The sequence below is a fragment of the Pseudorasbora parva genome, chromosome 24 (genome assembly GCF_024679245.1).
Source record: "Pseudorasbora parva isolate DD20220531a chromosome 24, ASM2467924v1, whole genome shotgun sequence".
Lineage (NCBI taxonomy): Eukaryota > Metazoa > Chordata > Actinopteri > Cypriniformes > Gobionidae > Pseudorasbora > Pseudorasbora parva.
The window spans coordinates 21,453,038-21,470,899 of record NC_090195.1 but is presented as its reverse complement, the minus strand read 5'-3'; the positions used below and the strand labels follow the sequence as shown (position 1 = coordinate 21,470,899).

Genomic DNA, 17,862 nt, shown 5'->3' with positions numbered 1-17,862 from the left:
GTCAATTTTTACCATTCTGACGCATGTGCAAAGTTTAGTGAGTTTTCGAGCATGTTTAGGCCCTATGTTTAGGCATGTTTAGACCCCAAAATGTGATTTATTTGGGAGAAGAAGAATAATAGGCTGAGTAATTCCAATAGGGTCCTCACACAATCTGTGCTCGGGCCCTCATAAGCACTTATTAAAACCGAGGTCTGCAGAAGAGCATCTGAACACACAACACATCCAACCTTGAAGCAGATGGGCTACAGCAGCAGAAGACCACACCAGGTGTCATTCCTGTCAGCTGAGAACAGGAAACGGAGGCTACAATTTGCATGGACTCACCAAAATTGGACAATTGAAGGTTGGAAAAGTATTGCCTGGTGTAATAAGTCTCAGTTTCAGCTTTGACGTTTATATGGCAGGCACAAAATTTGCCATAATGTGGCAACATGAAAGCATGGATCCATCCTGCCTTGTATCAACGGTTCACGCTGGTGGTGGTGGTGTCATGGTGTGGGGGATGTTTTATTGGTACACTTTGGGCCCCTTAGTACCAAATGAGAATCGTTTAAACACCACAGCCTACCTGAGTATTGTCCAACGACCATGGCCATGCCTTTATGAACACAGGGTACTATCTTCTGATGGCTACTTCCAGCAGGATAATGCTCTAAAATCATCTCAAACTGGTTTTGTGAACATTACAATGAGTTGACTATACACAAATTATCTCCACAGTCACCAGATTTTTGGGATGTGGTGGAAAGGGAGCATTGGGTTGAGGCAGTTCTGAAGTGTCTCCAGCCTGGTACTAGCAAGGTGTACCTAATGTTTAAACTTGTACATGATTATAAATGCTTGTCATTTTTGAGTTCATAAGCATTCAATTTTCTGTTGAGAGTATTGCATAAGTGGCTATTAAAATGAAATTTAGCCCAGGGCTGTCATTCATCTTTCATTCAGCATTGTTTATGATGTTAAATACACCCATATTTCCACACATCTACTTCATCTCTAGATCCGATACATTAGTGAACAAAGTCCTGACTTCTGTAGCCGGCAATGCCACAACAAACAGTATTGACGGTGCTCTTCACCTGTTCTCGTAGTCTTTCTTGATGGCCCATGATGGCGGAGGCGTGGTGTGGGTACTTCTGCTTCAGATGTTCCAAAAAGGCCTCTCGTTTTTTATCCATATCCGAGGGCTGCATGGCAAGGATCTCCCGTGAGCTGCGCGCTCCGCCCACAGTGTGTCTGCGTGGAGCCCCTGCACGGGTGGATTTGGGCTCGCAGCGGAAACCAGGGCTGTTATTGGAGACAACCTGCTGTTTACGAGTCAGGTGCTCAGCGTCTTCACTTGAAGTCACCTTTAGATTACCCTTCAGAGGCTCTGTGAAGAAAAAAAAGAGATGGAACGTTTAGCGAAATGTAAGAAAATGCTCGTTCTTTTGTGGACCACATCTTTACATATGGGTATTACGTAAAAATGGACACACACACACACACACACCCACACACACACACACACACACATGTTGGTCTATGTGGTTTACAGGGACTCTCCATAGGCGTAATGGTTTTTATACTGTACAAACCGTATTTTCTATCCCCTTACACTGCCCCTGCCCCTAAACCTACCCATCACAGGAAACATTCTGCATTTTTACTTTCTCAAAAAAACATCATTTAGTATGTTTTTAAGGCCATTTGAATTATGGGGACATTTGATATGTCCTCATAAACCACATTTATAGTATAATACCAGTGTAATACCCATGTAGTTATACAAATTTGTGTCCTCATAAACCACATAAACAGGCTCACACACACACACACACACACACACACACACACACACACACACACACACACACACACACACACACACACACACACACACACACGCACGCACAGGCTAAATAAACTTTTACAGATGTTAGACAGATGATGCTCAGATGGAGTGTTGTCAGGACAGGACAGCTGTCAGGTTGATCATCCCAAAGCTAAAGTTTCCAAAAGCCAAAAGCATGTCCTAACAAAGCTAACAATGCACAGCACGCTAGCACTGAATGTTTACTCATATCAAATGTGACACACACCTACAAGACACGCACACGAAAATATCATTTGAAACAGTTAAATGTAGATACGCTTTGAGGTGAATAAAACTGAATGCTAAAATAACACAAACACATTCAATCATGTTTAGTTTTTTTACAGAGTCATGGCTGCTAAAATAATTTCAGGAGTGCAGAGGAGAAAAGACTGTGTCAGCAAAGCTACGGTTGGGAATGACCTGCCTCTCTGATGTATTGCCCTCTTTTGTGAAACTGGCATACAAATGTTTGTACCTAACATGGGCATTTTTCTCTCAATAATGGGTACTTGCACTGATTTTAAGATATGGCCCCAAGTGATTCATTGTTTTCTTAAGTGAAAGGTTCACTTTCACAACACGTTCCGGTTGTATAAAAGACCATTAAAAGTTAAATACTGAAATTGTCAACTCACCTTTGTTTATATAGGGGTTTATACAATACAGATTATTTCAAAGCAAGTTCACTGTGATAAATCAGGAAAATAATGATTTAATGGTGCAAACAGAATTAAAGAGGGGGTATAATGCTATATCATGCATTCGGACTTATTTACACTGTTAAAGAGTTTGATTCTCATGCTAAACATGGCCAAATACACTCCTTCAGGATTCAAGTAAGTTTGGAAAGTTTTAGTTTTTTGAGTATGGCCCTGTGTGACATCATAAAAGGCGGAATTCCTTGTATGGGCACTTGATGAGTGTGTGTGCACATTAACCAGAGCGACAGCGAATGAGTGTGCGCAAATTAACCAGAGCGACAACGAATGAGTGTGTGCGCAAATTAACCAGAGCGAGAGCGGATGAGTGTGTGTGCACATTAACCAGAGCGACAGCGAATGAGTGTGCGCAAATTAACCAGAGCGACAACAAATGAGTGTGTGCGCAAATTAACCAGAGCGACAATGAATGAGTGTGTGCGCAAATTAACCAGAGCGGCAGCGTATGAGTGTGTGCGCAAATTAACCAGAGCGAGAGCGGATGAGTGTGTGCGCAAATTAACCAGAGCGACAACGAATGAGTGTGTGCGCAAATTAACCAGAGCGAGAGTGGATGAGTGTGTGTGCACATTAACCAGAGTGACAGCAGATGAGTGTGTCCGCACATTAACCAGAGCGAGAGCGAAAGCGCGCCAATCAAAGAGCTTCGTTCGGGTTACAGAAGCCGTCGGCAGCGCTGTCGTTTTGTTTTTAGACCACGAAATCAACAATGTCACTAAAGAAGTGTGTTTAAAGTTGTGAGGGAAACCTTGCTTGGCTTCCTAAATAACTCAGAATTAAGGAAACAGTTGATGCAGTTTGTTGCATCCACTGCAACAACAATAACGTATAGTGAATCAAAAGTTTATCCAGGAATATTGCGATGATGTATTGTGTGTGTCATAGTGTGTGTGGTTGTGTCTCTTTGGCTGCGCCCACTGCACATTTCCACAAGTTTGGCTGCTTTTGGAAGATATATCTAAAGATGATAAAACTAAAGACACTTCTGAGATATAAAGGATGCAATACTACTCTATAGGTACTCAAGATTAACATGAGATTGCAGAAACTGTGTGTGTGTTATGTACCCTTTAAATTCTCCTGTAAACCGGCACTAAAAAGTCAATTGTGTCATTATTCAGCTGAAGTCTGATCTGTGTTCAGTTCAGATTCAATATCTGTTTAAAGTTATAAAAATATGAAACAAGTTAAATTCAACTATAATCAGCTGTACAGAAGACAATAGTATCATTATTAACTTCAATGTTGATTCAGTTCAGTTCAATAACAGTGCTGATTAAGCCAAATTAGTCAATTATGCCAATTATAAAACAGTCAAAATCAACTATAAAGCAGCTCTGCAGAAAAAAAGTGGTCATCATCCAGCTTAATTCATCCAATAGTGTTAATGCAGTTAAATTATATTACTGAATATTAGGTGTAAGAGTGTAAGGCTGAGAAGTCCCAAAGCCAATCCTCCTCCCCCGTACCCCTTAGTGTCACAGGACAGCAATCTATCAGGTCTATTTATAACTGTTAAGCTACACACACACACACACACACACAATCTCAAAGTAAGTCAACAACAAAATATAGAAATCCTGTTTCATACAGCAAACATTCAACCCTGTCATTGCAACCATGCTTTATCACGTCTACATCAGCGTCACACAGCCCTTACCTTCCCCAAGCAAGTCTTTCCTATTCTCTTCAAGTTCTGCCATGCTCTCCAATACAATGACCCTATAGACACTGAATTTGAGAGTCTGTCTGTAGAGAGCAGCTGTTGGCCAGATTCCACAGCCTTTCACGTGAGTGAAAGACGCTTTAGCAGTTTACTTTAATGGAGTCTGGATTACTCACAACACTCGTGATCAACTTTAGAAACTTGTCAATTGAAAACACCACGCTGCATGCTGAGTGTGTGGGAGTTCTGTGTGTCCTCATTCCCAGACCTAAAAAGGTGACGGTGACGTTAACGTTCCCATGTAAAGCTGACCAACAGGTGCTAGATCCTTATTTCCTCTCTCCTTCTCTCAACTGCATTTTTAAAAATATTTTCTCTCTATATGAGAAATCTATATCTCTATATCTCCTTAGTTTATATTTTCCACCACACAAATGAGTTCACAAATGAGTTACAAAATAAGTAGGAAAATAAGACATTAAATGTCAGTAAAAGTAAGTGCTAGAAAGTTAGAAAATGATATCAGGAAGTTAAACAATGCTAAATGATTTAGATGTTTTTTATTTTATTTTGTGTGTGTGTTTGTTGGGTGGGGGGGGGGCATGTTTTTGTGACATATGAGGACGCAAATGTGTATAATGACATTAGGTATACAAGGAGAGGGTGAAATATGAGGACATTTGCCATGTCCTCACTTTTCAAAATGCTTATAAATCATAGTTTTTTTTATATAAATAAAAATGCAGAATGTTTCCTGTGATGGGTAGGTTTAGGGGCAGGGGCAGTGTAAGGGGATAGAAAATACGGGTTGTACAGTATAAAAACCATTACGCCTATGGAATGTCCCCATATGTCACAAAAACAAACGTGTGTGTGTGTGTGTGTGTGTGAGAGAGAGAGGTTTGCAATTTATATAAACCGGTTACCAAAGTTTGATAAGCTGAAAATGGTTTAAAACCGTGATGTGCATCTTTTTGTATATTAGACATAACAATTAAATAACATAATACATTAACTGGGATGCAATTAACAGGATTATAGCAAATCTTGTTTACTAGTTATTAAAAAAAACTTACATTTTTTAAATTTTTCTAAAAAATATATGCATAGTTACAGACTACAGACAAACTACAAACAAAAAAACTTGTATCCACTTTTCCTGCTGTTTTAATTTGTATATATATGACATATCTAACATTTGTATTCATTCTTGCTCTAAAGAAAATTGGATATGTGCCCATATTGGTTTAAAAGCGCAACAGGTTGTGCCCTTGTACCCTATTCATGGTGCTTCCTGTTGCTGCCTATAAAAGTAAAATACTCCTGTTTTGAAGAACAGTTCTTTCCTGACACAGTGTGTCTAATGTGAAGTGATAATCCTCCAACAGCTGAATGGGGGCGGCTGCTCCACAGCAAGTAGATTATTCAATGAAGTGTATTTTAAAATGTTTCATTTATCTTCTATAATCCTATTCAAGCCTGTCAAATACATACACATATTTTTGTCTGTGTGAATGCATACAGTAATTCATAATAGTTCAGTCAGCTCAGACAGACAGATCTGACAGCTAATGGATAACACATGGAAAGGAAGGAATCTCTTCTTGTATTGTTGTTTTTTATTAACTGGCTATTTCCTAGTTGTATTTCCCGGGCCTATGAGAAACATAAGTACAGTTTGTTCAATAGGTTAGTATAAAAAAAAAAGATATGAATGAAACAGCATTTATGCATGATTTTTTTCAGCAGGATGGCATTTGACTTTTATTCTCTCAACATATATTTACAAACCCCATTCCAAAAAGTTGGGACACTGCAAATTGTGAATAAAAACAGAATGCAATGATGTGGAAGATTAAAATTTCAATATTTTTAGAATACAACATAGATGACAAGCCAAATGTTTAAACTGAGAAAATGTATAATTTTAAGGTTAAATAAGTTGATTATAAATTTCATGGCATCAACGCATTTAAAAAAGTTGGGACAAGGCCATGTTTACCACTGTGTGGCATCCCCTCTTCTTTTTACAACAGTCTGCAAACGTCTGGGAACTAAGAAGACACGTTGCTTAAAGGTCCCATTCTTTGCGATTCCATCTTTCAAACTTTAGTTAGTGTGTAATGTTGCTGTTAGAGCATAAATGATACCTGTAAAATGATAAAGCTCAAAGTTCAATGCCAAGCGAGATATTTTATTTAACAGAAGTTCCCTTTCAAAGCCTACAGCGAACGGCCGGTTTGGACTACAGCCCTGCACTTCCTGCTTTAATGACGCAACTAAAACCATTTGTTGACTAACCCTCCGCCCACAAGAACACACAAATTCAGGGGCGTTGTCCTTTTGCTCTCGCAGGTCGAGAATAGGAAGCGTTGTTTTTGTAGAGTGTGTTTGTCGCCATGCCATTGAAACGCTGTTATTTTCATCCTGGAGTCAAATCACCTTTGTTTGGCCTTCCCACGGACGCTGTACGTAGAGATCGTGGCTACAGTTCATGTTTAACTCGGTTCCGGAAAATTATAATCACAATTTAAAACTATGTGCAGCACATTTTGCTGAGGACTGCTTCCTCAATCTCAATCAGTTTAATGCCGGATTCGCAGAAAGATTATTCTTAAAAGATGACGCAGTTCCCTCTTTGTCTGGGGAAGGCGTTGTTTATATGGACCACAACCAGTAAGTGTATTTAATTATTTAAGTTGGTCCGTTTAACAGTTTATGTAACTCATGACACAAAGTGCAACGCTGTTTAGCTTTGTTAACTAACGTTAGATGGTAATTGAAACTAATCCGAAAAACTTAGCATATAAAAGTGTAGTAATTCATTCAGACACCATCGATTGTTGGTGTTTGTAATGATCAGTTTAAACTACTGAATAGACAGCTTACCATTCTGAAACATCCAGCAAAAGTCTTTCCTGAGCAGGTTGTAATCGATCCACTTCAATATTCTCCGGGTCTGATTCCGGCTCAAATTGATAAGGCAATATAGACATTTTTGCAATAACATTGAGCGCGCGTATCTCCCCGTTATGGTAAGAGACGGGACCTTTCCGGGCAACGTGCGCTAAGCTGCTGTCCAATCACAGCGCGGGAAGCGCTGGCCCAATCAGAACTCGTTACGTGTTTCTGAAGGAGGGACTTCATAGAACAAGGAAATCATCAGGCCGTTTTTAGGACAGAGGAAACAGCAGTGTACAGATAAGTAAATTGTGTGAAAAATACGTTTTTTTTACACGCGAAACATGAACTCATGTTATATTGCACACTGTAAACATAATCAAAGCTTCGAATACACGCGAAGAATGGGACCTTTAAAAGGGTACTTCAGTGGTGGGACGATGAATCTGTATTTAAACTGGGTCATCAATGTAGTAGAAATGTGAAATTATTTTTGAATTTGGTGCTTTCTAGACTGAGAAAAGACAGAAAATGTATTTTTGTCTCATGGGGATGAAAGACTGTGAGGCCATTCCCTGTGAGGCCATTCCCAAAGCCACCAACTTGATTACTGTGACTGAGTTGCAGAAGACAATACAATTAAAAACTCAACGTGTCTGTTCAATATAATGAGTGAGTCACCGCGCGAGTATCACAGCACTGAGCACTGACTGCAGGAGTCAGATAAATGAGCTGAATGAGCTCTTGTGATGAGAGCTGAGGTAATCGCGACTACACTCACGGCATACATTCACAACCCGAATTCAGTCTGGCGCGTTTCAGTTCATGCCTTTGCAAGCTTAACTTTCATAGAAATTAATTTGAGAAGTTAAAAGACTTACATTGCTCACCATAGCTCCGTTTAAATGAGTGCCTGTAGCTGCGAGCTGAGCTCTGAGTGTGATCTCCACCCCCCATGTGCGAGTTCAAAACATGCGGAAATGGCTCCCTCTGCTGGCTGTATGAATTTAATAAATTTTATAAATTAGCCTTTGGCCAAACATTCCTCCTATGATGCAAATATCGTCAATTTGCATCATAGGAGGAATTTTTCCAGAAATAAAATGCATAAATCTCTTGTCTCAGGGGGATATGAGGGGGGAAGCACAATAATTTGAATATATTCCAGGGTTTCTGATATAAAGCCATATACTAATCGCTGAAGTAACCCTTTAAGTTTAGGAATAGGAATGTTGTCCCATTCTTGTATAATAAAGGGTTCTAAATTACTCAACTGTCTTAGGCCTTCTTTGTCACATGTTTTCTATGTGTGAAAGATCTGGAATGAATAATTCCTGTATGTGATGCAGTGCCGTCTAATTTATGGTTTTCCGGCCCTTATGCACAGAGATTGTTCCAGATTCGCTGAATATTCAGATAATATTATGCACTGTAAATGATGATAACTTCAAACTCTTTGCAGTTTTTCTCTGAGAAACTCCTTCGGATCTTGCTCCACTATTTTTCGCCGTAGCATTGGGGGAATTGGTGATCCTCTGCCCATCTTGACTTCTGAGAGACACTGCCACTCTGAGAGGCTCTTTTTATACCCAATCATCTTCTCAATTGACCTAATAAGTTGCAAATTCGTCCTACAGCTGTTCCTTATATGTATATTTAACTTTGCCGGCCTCTTATTGCTACCTGTCACAACTTTTTTGGAATGTGTAGCTCTCATGAAATCCAAAATGAGCAATATTTGGCATGATATTTTAAAATGTCTCACTTTCAACATTTGATATTTTATCTATATTCTATTGTGAATAAAATATAAGTTTATAAGATTTATAAATTATTGAAATCTTTTTTATCCACAATTTGTACAGTGTTCCAACATTTTTAGAATTATAGATAATAAAGTTTGTAGTTTTAATATGTTGCTACTTGCATGTTTTAGAATCTTGCTAAGCATTGTTCGCATGTAGCTAGTAAAGTTTTGATAGCATGTTTTAACCTGTTACTAAAATGTTGGTGTAATCTAGTTTGAGTTCACATTTAAAACATTTGACAACTGGAGTATTGGCCCATTTTAAGCAGTCCATCAATAAGTCTAAGGGGAATTTTGTCCTCTTTGAAAATCCGCTACTGGAAGCCAGAAAAATGAGAAAAGAAACAGCTTCATGAGTCAGACCAGCCTAAAGTTATAAGCCAAGTTTTGGTGGACTTTAGCTCAAAAGCTTAAGGAAGAAGAAGATACAACAATTAAAGGTTACACTTAATTTTAAGGTGTCACTGTTACAGTGTAATTATACCTTTAAGTACTGAGTAATATTAATTAACTTCATGTATTTACTAAAGGGTTGAATGTAATTACGCATTATTAACAGTTATTACTAGGGTAAGTACATGTAACAACAAGGACACTGTAAAATAAAGTGTTACCCAATTAAATTTAGCTTGAGATGCTACAATGCTAACATTTAAAAAAATAAATAGTGTATTCTAAATAGGTACCCATTTCATAGAAAGACCCTATACAGTCCAGGGCGTTAACCAAACTCTTCTAGTTGTCCTTTAGTTTCAAAAGCCAAAGCCAACCCATTAACTCTATAAAAGTCATCCAGATATTACAAGCCCAAATAAATCCATGACCAAACCAGCCATAATAAATCCGCAGAGCCAGCCATAATCAACATTAGCACCTCTCTTGCCTACCAAAGCAATATGTTGATTAAGCTCTTCCTCATCACACATATTCCCCACTGCTTACTTTCCCCAAACCACAAGCCTAAACAGCACAAATCTCATCTCCCAAACCACACAGCCATCCTCTTCCGAATAATAATAAAACACTCCAATTGAACAATGCTGAGGAAGTTTAACCACATCCCTCTCTCTTTCCTCTGTAAAAACACTCTTTATTTCTCCTCCAGTCTTCTCCACCTCCTATAACTTGTAATTCCTGGTCACAGGACACAATGGCCTGACATTCGGCTGTAACCTGAACAGGGTACGTGTCTTTAGTAAAGAGATGTGTGTGTATCCCGGTGCGTTTGGGGTCAGTGGTGTAGGGTTGTGCTCAGTAATGGATTTATGGAGGAATGTGTATCTGTGTTCCCACTCATAAACTTTCATGTCCTCTCTCTAAAAACAATAGACATCTCTCTCTCTCTCTCTCTCTCTCTCTCTCTCTCTCTCTCTCTCTCTCTCTCTCTCTCTCTCTCTCTCTCTCTCTCTCTCTCTCTCTCTCTCTCTCTCTCTCTCTGGTTTGACAGTGCTGGGGTTATTGCATTAATGCAGACAGTTTCTGACTAAGTGATTATAGTGTCATTTAATAAGATAAATTATTCTTACGGATATTTTAGATCGCACAAAAATCTTCTGCACACCTGCCAAAAGTGAAATTCACATAATAAGATCCTCCTTGTGGATGTTTGGAAACAATCATTATTTTTTGCAATTCCATTTGGTTGTGATAATTACACACACACACACACACACACACACACACACACACACACACACACACACACACACACACACACACACACACACACACACACACACACACACACGATGGAGTCCAAATGCCAATAACTGTCACACCCAGGGATAGAGTGGCATAAAATACTCCACATCTTCAACATAATCCTTTACTCAAATAATTAACTTTAATCGGATAATGAAAGCATAAAAACATAAGATAATGTGACACGGTTGTGACTGTGTCTTTTCTCCCCTGATCACAATGGCAGCATGTACAGGTAATGAAACTGATAAACCCTTAAGACAATACAAAGAATTCCCAGAGCCTTCAGGCAGAATCTGTTTTTATCTCCTTCATCAACTTGTAATCCAGATTAAATCTGACTCGGTCTGTTCCAACAAGTTCTCAATGATGATCTCGTTCCCTCAGACAGCAGCAAGCCCAAGGCAGAAGACACTGACAAATTCCCTGAGGAATTAAGAGAAATATTTGTCAACAGAAAATTGTCACACACAAACACACACACACACACACACACACACACACACACACACACGTAATGTTTCCATGTTTTATGGGGACGCGTAATGGATTTCATACTGTACAAACCGTATTTTCTATTCCACTACACTGCCCCTGCCCCTGAACCCACCCATCACAGGAAACAATCTGCATTTTTACTTTCTCAATTTTTTTTTATTTTGTGTGATTTTCCTTCTGTGTGATTTATAATTTATAAGATGTTTTCCACATGGGGACCTAAAAATATCCCCACAAGGACAAGGATTTCAGATCTTTGCGGGGACATTTTGTTCACATAAAATAGGAATTATTAGCCCAATAGGAATTATAATTCCTAAAATAGGAATTATTGTGTGTGTGTGTGTGTGTGTGTGTGACAATTTTATAATTTATAAATAAATAAATAAATATATATATATATATATATATATATATATATATATATATATATATATATATATATATATATATATATATATATATATATATATATATGTATATATATATATATATATATATATATATATATATATATATATATATATATATATATATATATATATATATATATATATATATGTGGCCTAATGGTTAGAGATTTAGACTTGTAACCTGAAGGTCGTGGTTCAAATCTCAGCAGTCTCTTCCACTTCTATTACCTGATTTATTTATATGACCACCAAATCTCGTCTATCTCTATACTTTCTTCATATATATGTCACGAAAAGCATAAGACAAGGCTGTGTAAATTCAGACGACTCAGCAGGGCATTATTGAACAACAGCAGGTGAGATGACAACAGAATGGAGAGAATACTGAACAGTGAAGTGATAAATGCAGTAAAGATGAATAATAGAGTCTTTGCAAATGAGTTTGCTAATACAATGATACAACTGGAAATACCAGAATGAGGATGACTGGAAGTTGAGCAGACTGGCGAACCTGGAACAGGATGATAACGGATAACAAGCAAACTCCACACACAAGTATAACTGGAGAGTCTTATTACACACACACACACACACACACACACACACACACACGCACACGCACACGCACACGCACACGCACACGCACACACACGCACGTTTGTTTTTGTGAAATATTGGGACATTCCTAATAGGCGTAGTTCCCTTTCGAAAGGGAACTCGCGCTGCGTCAGCTGACGCTATGGGGGGGAACGCCTTCAGCGTGACAGGTGTCTGAAATCGCTATCAAATCACAATCCTACTGACCGTCGGCAGCTGGTGATGTCATCACCAGCTTCCTGCGCAAACTGCGAGCGTTTTTTCCGACTGAGGACGCTCCGCTCTCGCTTGGCCTTCTTCTCGAGGGAAGAAGAGCCAGCATTTGGGAGCGGTCCCGCTCATGCCGAGGCTGAGCGGCGCCGTTTGTCCTGGGGCTCCCAGATGGATCTGGCTCATCGTCTGGGGAACACAGTGCTCGCGGACGATCAGCCAGGTCGCGAGAGCAGGCGGACGGAGGAGGAGTCGGATGGAGACTCCTCCTTTTCGTCAGCCCGTGCTTTTCCAGTTGGCCTCCACCCTGATGCGATGGCTGAGTGGCGCACCACGGATCTCTCTCTCCGGGCGGCCAAACAACATAGCAGTCGTCATCGGACGGTCGATGGCGGCTAGGGTCGCCACGGAGAGGCATCGGTGGATAAACTTGGTGGGCATCGGGGTGAAAGAAAAGGCTTTTCTCCTCGATGCCCCGGTCTCGCCCTCTGGGCTTTTCGGCACCTCCGTCGAGGCGGTGGTGGGAAAGTTCAGAGAGGCGAGGGCGCGCTCAGCGGCGTATAGAACGTGTATTCCACTGAGGTCTGGGGCGGCGCCCAGGCAGGAGGGTGTCCCTGGCCCATCAAGATCCGAGGATAATCAAAAAAAAAAAAAAAAAATATATATATATATATAAATAAATGGGCCAACGCAGTAGCGTGGCCTCTCGTGCGCCCCCTCCGTGGAGGAGTAGGACGTGGAAGAGGCGGGACACCCGCAACAGGAGGAGGGACATCGGGGAGAAGATCCGCTTCCAGTGCCCAAAGCGAGGTGGTGAGTCTCCGCCCCCGAGGGCGCGGAAGTGATGTTGTGTCCCCTGCTTTGTTGTTCTGTTGTTTTTCTTTTTTCTCCCCGGGCGCGCTTTACACCAGGCCGCGCGGGCTGATGATGAGCGGAGGTGAGACTCTGACGAAAGCCTGCCAGGCCGGTGTGTGCTCTGCCCGCACACAGTGCATCGTCTCTGGGAATAGCCGGATTTCACGGCCGCCTCCTCGGCCTTACATGTGAGAATAAAGCGCCCCGCCCTCAGGTTAGTGCGCCGAAGCATGCATGTTACATGAAGCGATGAGGCACTGAAAACAGCGGGTGAGTCCCCTTTTAGGGCAAACATTCTTCTTTTTTGCCGTATGTTTGGACTCTATGCTTCCCTGAGGGATATTTTGTCTACAAAAGATGAAGAAAAGTGTAACAGTTGGAGAAGTGGGCCTGTAGTTCCCAGGTAAAGGTGGCTAGAACGATGTTTGTGATAAACACAGTGTGTTTATGTAGGCTGTATGTTTGCTAGTGTAGCAACAGTAGTTTATAAGGCTGTTTTCTCTTCTGGATATGTGTAATATGAGCAGTTGAGGCCTCCGCACATGCCGCGGGCATGTAGCGGCGATATAAACTAATGTATGTTCTCCTGGCGAACGTCTTTAGCCGTAGCCACCTCTGGGTAGCGTTGGCACCTCTGCTAGTGAAATACCTAGATGAATTTGTGAGGTTAGGCTAGCGCATGAACTGCAGTAAGGTCTGTCCCAGTCCTTTTTAGGGCCGTTGTTGTGGGATTATCAGACCGATGCTAGTGCATCAGGTTGGCCTAGGCTGTTGATGGGATGACGGTGGCGTCCCGCGGTGGCATATCGCCCTGGCAGTTGCCCCGGGCTCCTGTCGGTATCCCCGCAGGAGCTTTGTATCCCTACCCGGCCTCCCCGTAGTAGGGTCGTCCGGCCAATGCCCACCCCCCTTCTGCATTTGGGGGTTGTTATTAATGCAAAAAGGTGTATAGCAGAATGAATCGCGACTCAGCCAGTGGTCGTGGGGACGGGGTAGGCGTCTCTTCGCGGTGCGCAGTCAGACTGGGTTTGCTAGCCCCGCCCCCCAGAGCTAGTGCGGCCGCCACTTCTGGGCGGCCCCCCGGCTTGGTTCAGGAAATGGCCGGATGTGTGTGTTCAATATCTTTCACTTTTTGCTCTGTGTCTTCTGCTTCACCCTTTAGGCTCGGGTCGAGCTGTACTTCGCAACCATCTGAAAGCATCGGTTGGTAGGATGCTCCCCTGGAGTCGAAACACTGTCACGGCTGACGCCCTTGCGCGGACGGCGGACCGCTGGACGATCAGACGGCCGCCCTGGAGGCAGGTGGCGTAAGTTGTACTCCCCTCGCTTTAGAGGGTTCAAGGTGTTTTATGCTGAGTGCACTGCTGTGGGCATTGTGTTTTAGGTCCACGCTGGTAGGCGCTGCCTGAGAGACTGCGCCGTCGCAGAAGGCTGCTATGGGCCGCTGGGGCGGACCGACTATAGAAGGCTGGCTGGCGGGACACGCCAGCCGAGGCAGTCCGGGCAGTTAACTCTGGGTCAGGTGGTAGGCCTCAGTAGGCCTCCCTGCAGGTGAGTTCCAGATTTTCGGCGGCAGCAGAAACCTTGTCATAAGTAGGCCCCTAACGGCCTCCCTGGGGATGAGTCCCCAGGTAGTGACTGGATACCCAGTCCTCATCAGCCAGCAGACAGCCACTGTCAGCCCGACTTTAAGGGCTCGCTGAGTTTCAGCACGCCTCACATGGCGTCCCCTGAGGGGGTGACCTAGGGTTCCGACCATTGGTTGACAGGATCTAGGCCGCTTGAGGCCTCCTGTAGGGTGAGCCCTGGTTCCCAGGTCTTGCAACAGTGTGCGGGTGCTAGCCAGGCGGCTAGCATAGTCTGCTATCAGGGACGGGCCGCTTCAGGCCGTCCTATGGTCGTTTCCCGGCCCTGCGGGGTTTCCGGTGGGATTTGCCATCGGATTAGCACCGTATGTTACCAATCTAATAGGGAACTGCCATTCGGGAATAGGCCTCTCCGGGCCGCCCTAAAAAGACCGGACTGTACGTAGGCATCAAACAGGCTTCCCTGGAGGCGAGCCCCGGGAACACAACAGCTCCCAACAGTTTGCACGTTGGCTGGCAGGAAGAAGGCCGCTCTAGGCCGCCTGAGGGTGAGCCCCCGAGCTGGGACGCTCGGTAGGCCAGTGTATTATGCTGTCAGGCCTCTTTGGGCCTTTTTGGGAGAGGATTCCCGGACCAAGGTCTCGGTGACACGCTAGCCATTAGCGTGGGTGGCTTCTGGCGTTATAGCCTCATGAGCCCCCTGAGGAACCAGTAAAGCCACCTTCCTGCGGCTTTTAACAGCTAACAGCAAACAGCTAACACTAACGGTGCTGGGTGGAGGCGCCTCATGGCCTCCCTGAAGGGGAAACGGTTCCTTGGAACAGGAACATATAACTGGCTTTGGGCTGACAGCTAGCGGCTGCCCGCCGGTGGGTCCCGGCCTGCGCCGGTATGACTCAAGGGCGGGCTCATGCCCTAGCACAACGAGACTCCGTTTCTGCTGCGCAGTCCCTTCAGGACAGGGACTGGCTAGCCTACAGCATGGGTTACCTACCAAGCTGGCTTAAGAGCTCCCCTCATTGAGGGTCGTCTGCGAGCTTACGGCCGCTTGAGTCTGGTCAGACGGGCAGGCCCCCCTCGGGGCCTCCCGGGTAGATCAGTCCATAGGCCTTTTTTAGGCCTCCTGAGCACCCCTGTAATAAATGTGCTCAGTAGATCCTAGGATCGAGCAGAAGAGACTCCTCTCGATGGCAAGGGTAAGAAGCACTAAGCTGAGTACTGCTCTCCAGGATTCCCGTCTCCGAGTTCCGGTCTGAGGAGGACATTGCCAGTTTGCAGTCCCTCAGTCTGGATGCTCATAAGTAAGAGCGATGTCCGGAGGCTCTGTTTTGACAGACAGGGTTGGCCAAGCTGGGGTGTCCCACAGAAGTGATGCCAGGTGAGGCCTCCCTGGTGGCATTCGGTGAAGGTTTTTCCCGAATTAGTGACGGCTGGTGGCGGCCTCGGGTCCCCTAGCCACATTCCCTTAAGGGACTCCTTCCTTCGGAAGTAGTAGGTCCCAGGCCCTCGAGCAAGCCGAGAGTAGGAAACCTCAGTTAGAACTTGTTTAGGTTCTCTCTTAGGCATATAGCTTGGGCTATGACCGTAGGGAATGATGTCACTGGCAGCCTGTGTGGCTAGAGGGGGAGTGGTTCAGACTTTCCGCGAACACTCGTCCAGGCAGTTCTCACTGCCAGTAAGGGGCGTGCACTCCCCTCAGCATGGCGGCGTGGGTATATCGTTCCCCATAGCGTCAGCTGACGCAGCGCGAGTTCCCTTTCGAAAGGGAACGTCCCCGGTTACGTATGTAACCTTAGTTCCCTGAGAACAGGGAACGAGACGCTGCGTCACATGGCCATGCTTCAAGGTGTGCCTGCCCACAGTCCCTTCAGACGAAGCGGATGTTGTCATGTTGGCACGGTGCCTTTTTATACTTCCTGGTCGCACGGTGATGACATCACCAGCTGCCGACGGTCAGTAGGATTGTGATTTGATAGCGATTTCAGACACCTGTCACGCTGAAGGCGTTCCCCCCCATAGCGTCAGCTGACGCAGCGTCTCGTTCCCTGTTCTCAGGGAACTAAGGTTACATACGTAACCGGGGACGTTTTATTACCATACAAACTACAAAACAAAAATATTTTCTATCCCCTTGCACGTCCCCTAAACCCACACACTCAAAAGTTACTTGTTGAATTTACTTAAAAAATATGCGTGGTTGCACACAACTATATTGAGCAGTTTCTACAAATAACAATTTAGTTATAGGAACAAAAGAAGTTCAAGTAAAGCTGACACAATTTCTTTGAGTAAATACAAACCATTTGAATTTGTCACTGTTACATAATATTTATATGCCGTTTACTTAATGATGTTATGTTAAATGTATAAAAGTTTATTATGGAAAGTGAACACATTTATCAATTTAATTTGCCTTTAAAATCTTTAAATAACAACAAGCATATTTTTAGAAATAAAATGCAAAAATAACTCATTGGAAAAACTCAAAAAAATTAATTGAGAGCAGGAATTTCATCCAATAAATTTGTGTATATATCTTTGTGTATATATCTCCTATATATATCCTATATCTCCAAGATCATGGTTTTCTGACAAACTGTTTAAAAATATTTCAAATTTTGCATAAACCCTCAGATCATTGATCCGACACAGTGTACCAATTTCCGTTTCGATTGCTCATAGTTTGGCCAAGATACAGCCCCTGAACCAATTTTGGTTCAACCGTTGCCAATTTTCGTAAAGAATTGCACAAAATTTGAATGAATACTGTATACTTTTCAAAATTGCCACTACTGTAGTGGGTCTTAATTTAAAATGTTGAATGTGATCCGCAAGAAGACAGGAATCGAGTGCAGTTTCATTTTTCTAGAACAAAGAGTTCAAAAGTAATAACCTTTAGAATATATTTAGAATAATATTTTTCAACTGCTGGTGGCGCTATAGTGCTGGTCCAAGAGACTCCAAAATTAGTCAGATTACTATTCAACGCATCACTGTGCCAAATTTCCTATGTTCCATTGATAGGGGTGTCATATGCTTCCATTTGAA

At 42.9% G+C, this 17,862-nt stretch overlaps 1 protein-coding gene across 2 annotated transcripts in view; it reads right to left on the bottom strand.

Annotated features, from left to right (window-relative positions):
• si:ch211-285f17.1 (sickle tail protein homolog) overlaps positions 1-17,862 on the bottom strand; it is a 158,737-nt gene that overhangs the window by 82,596 nt on the left and 58,279 nt on the right. For both annotated transcript variants that reach the window (XM_067435478.1, XM_067435479.1), the window contains exon 2: positions 1,083-1,375. In XM_067435478.1, the coding sequence (XP_067291579.1) occupies positions 1,083-1,375 (293 nt within the window). The remainder of the gene's footprint in view (positions 1-1,082; positions 1,376-17,862) is intronic.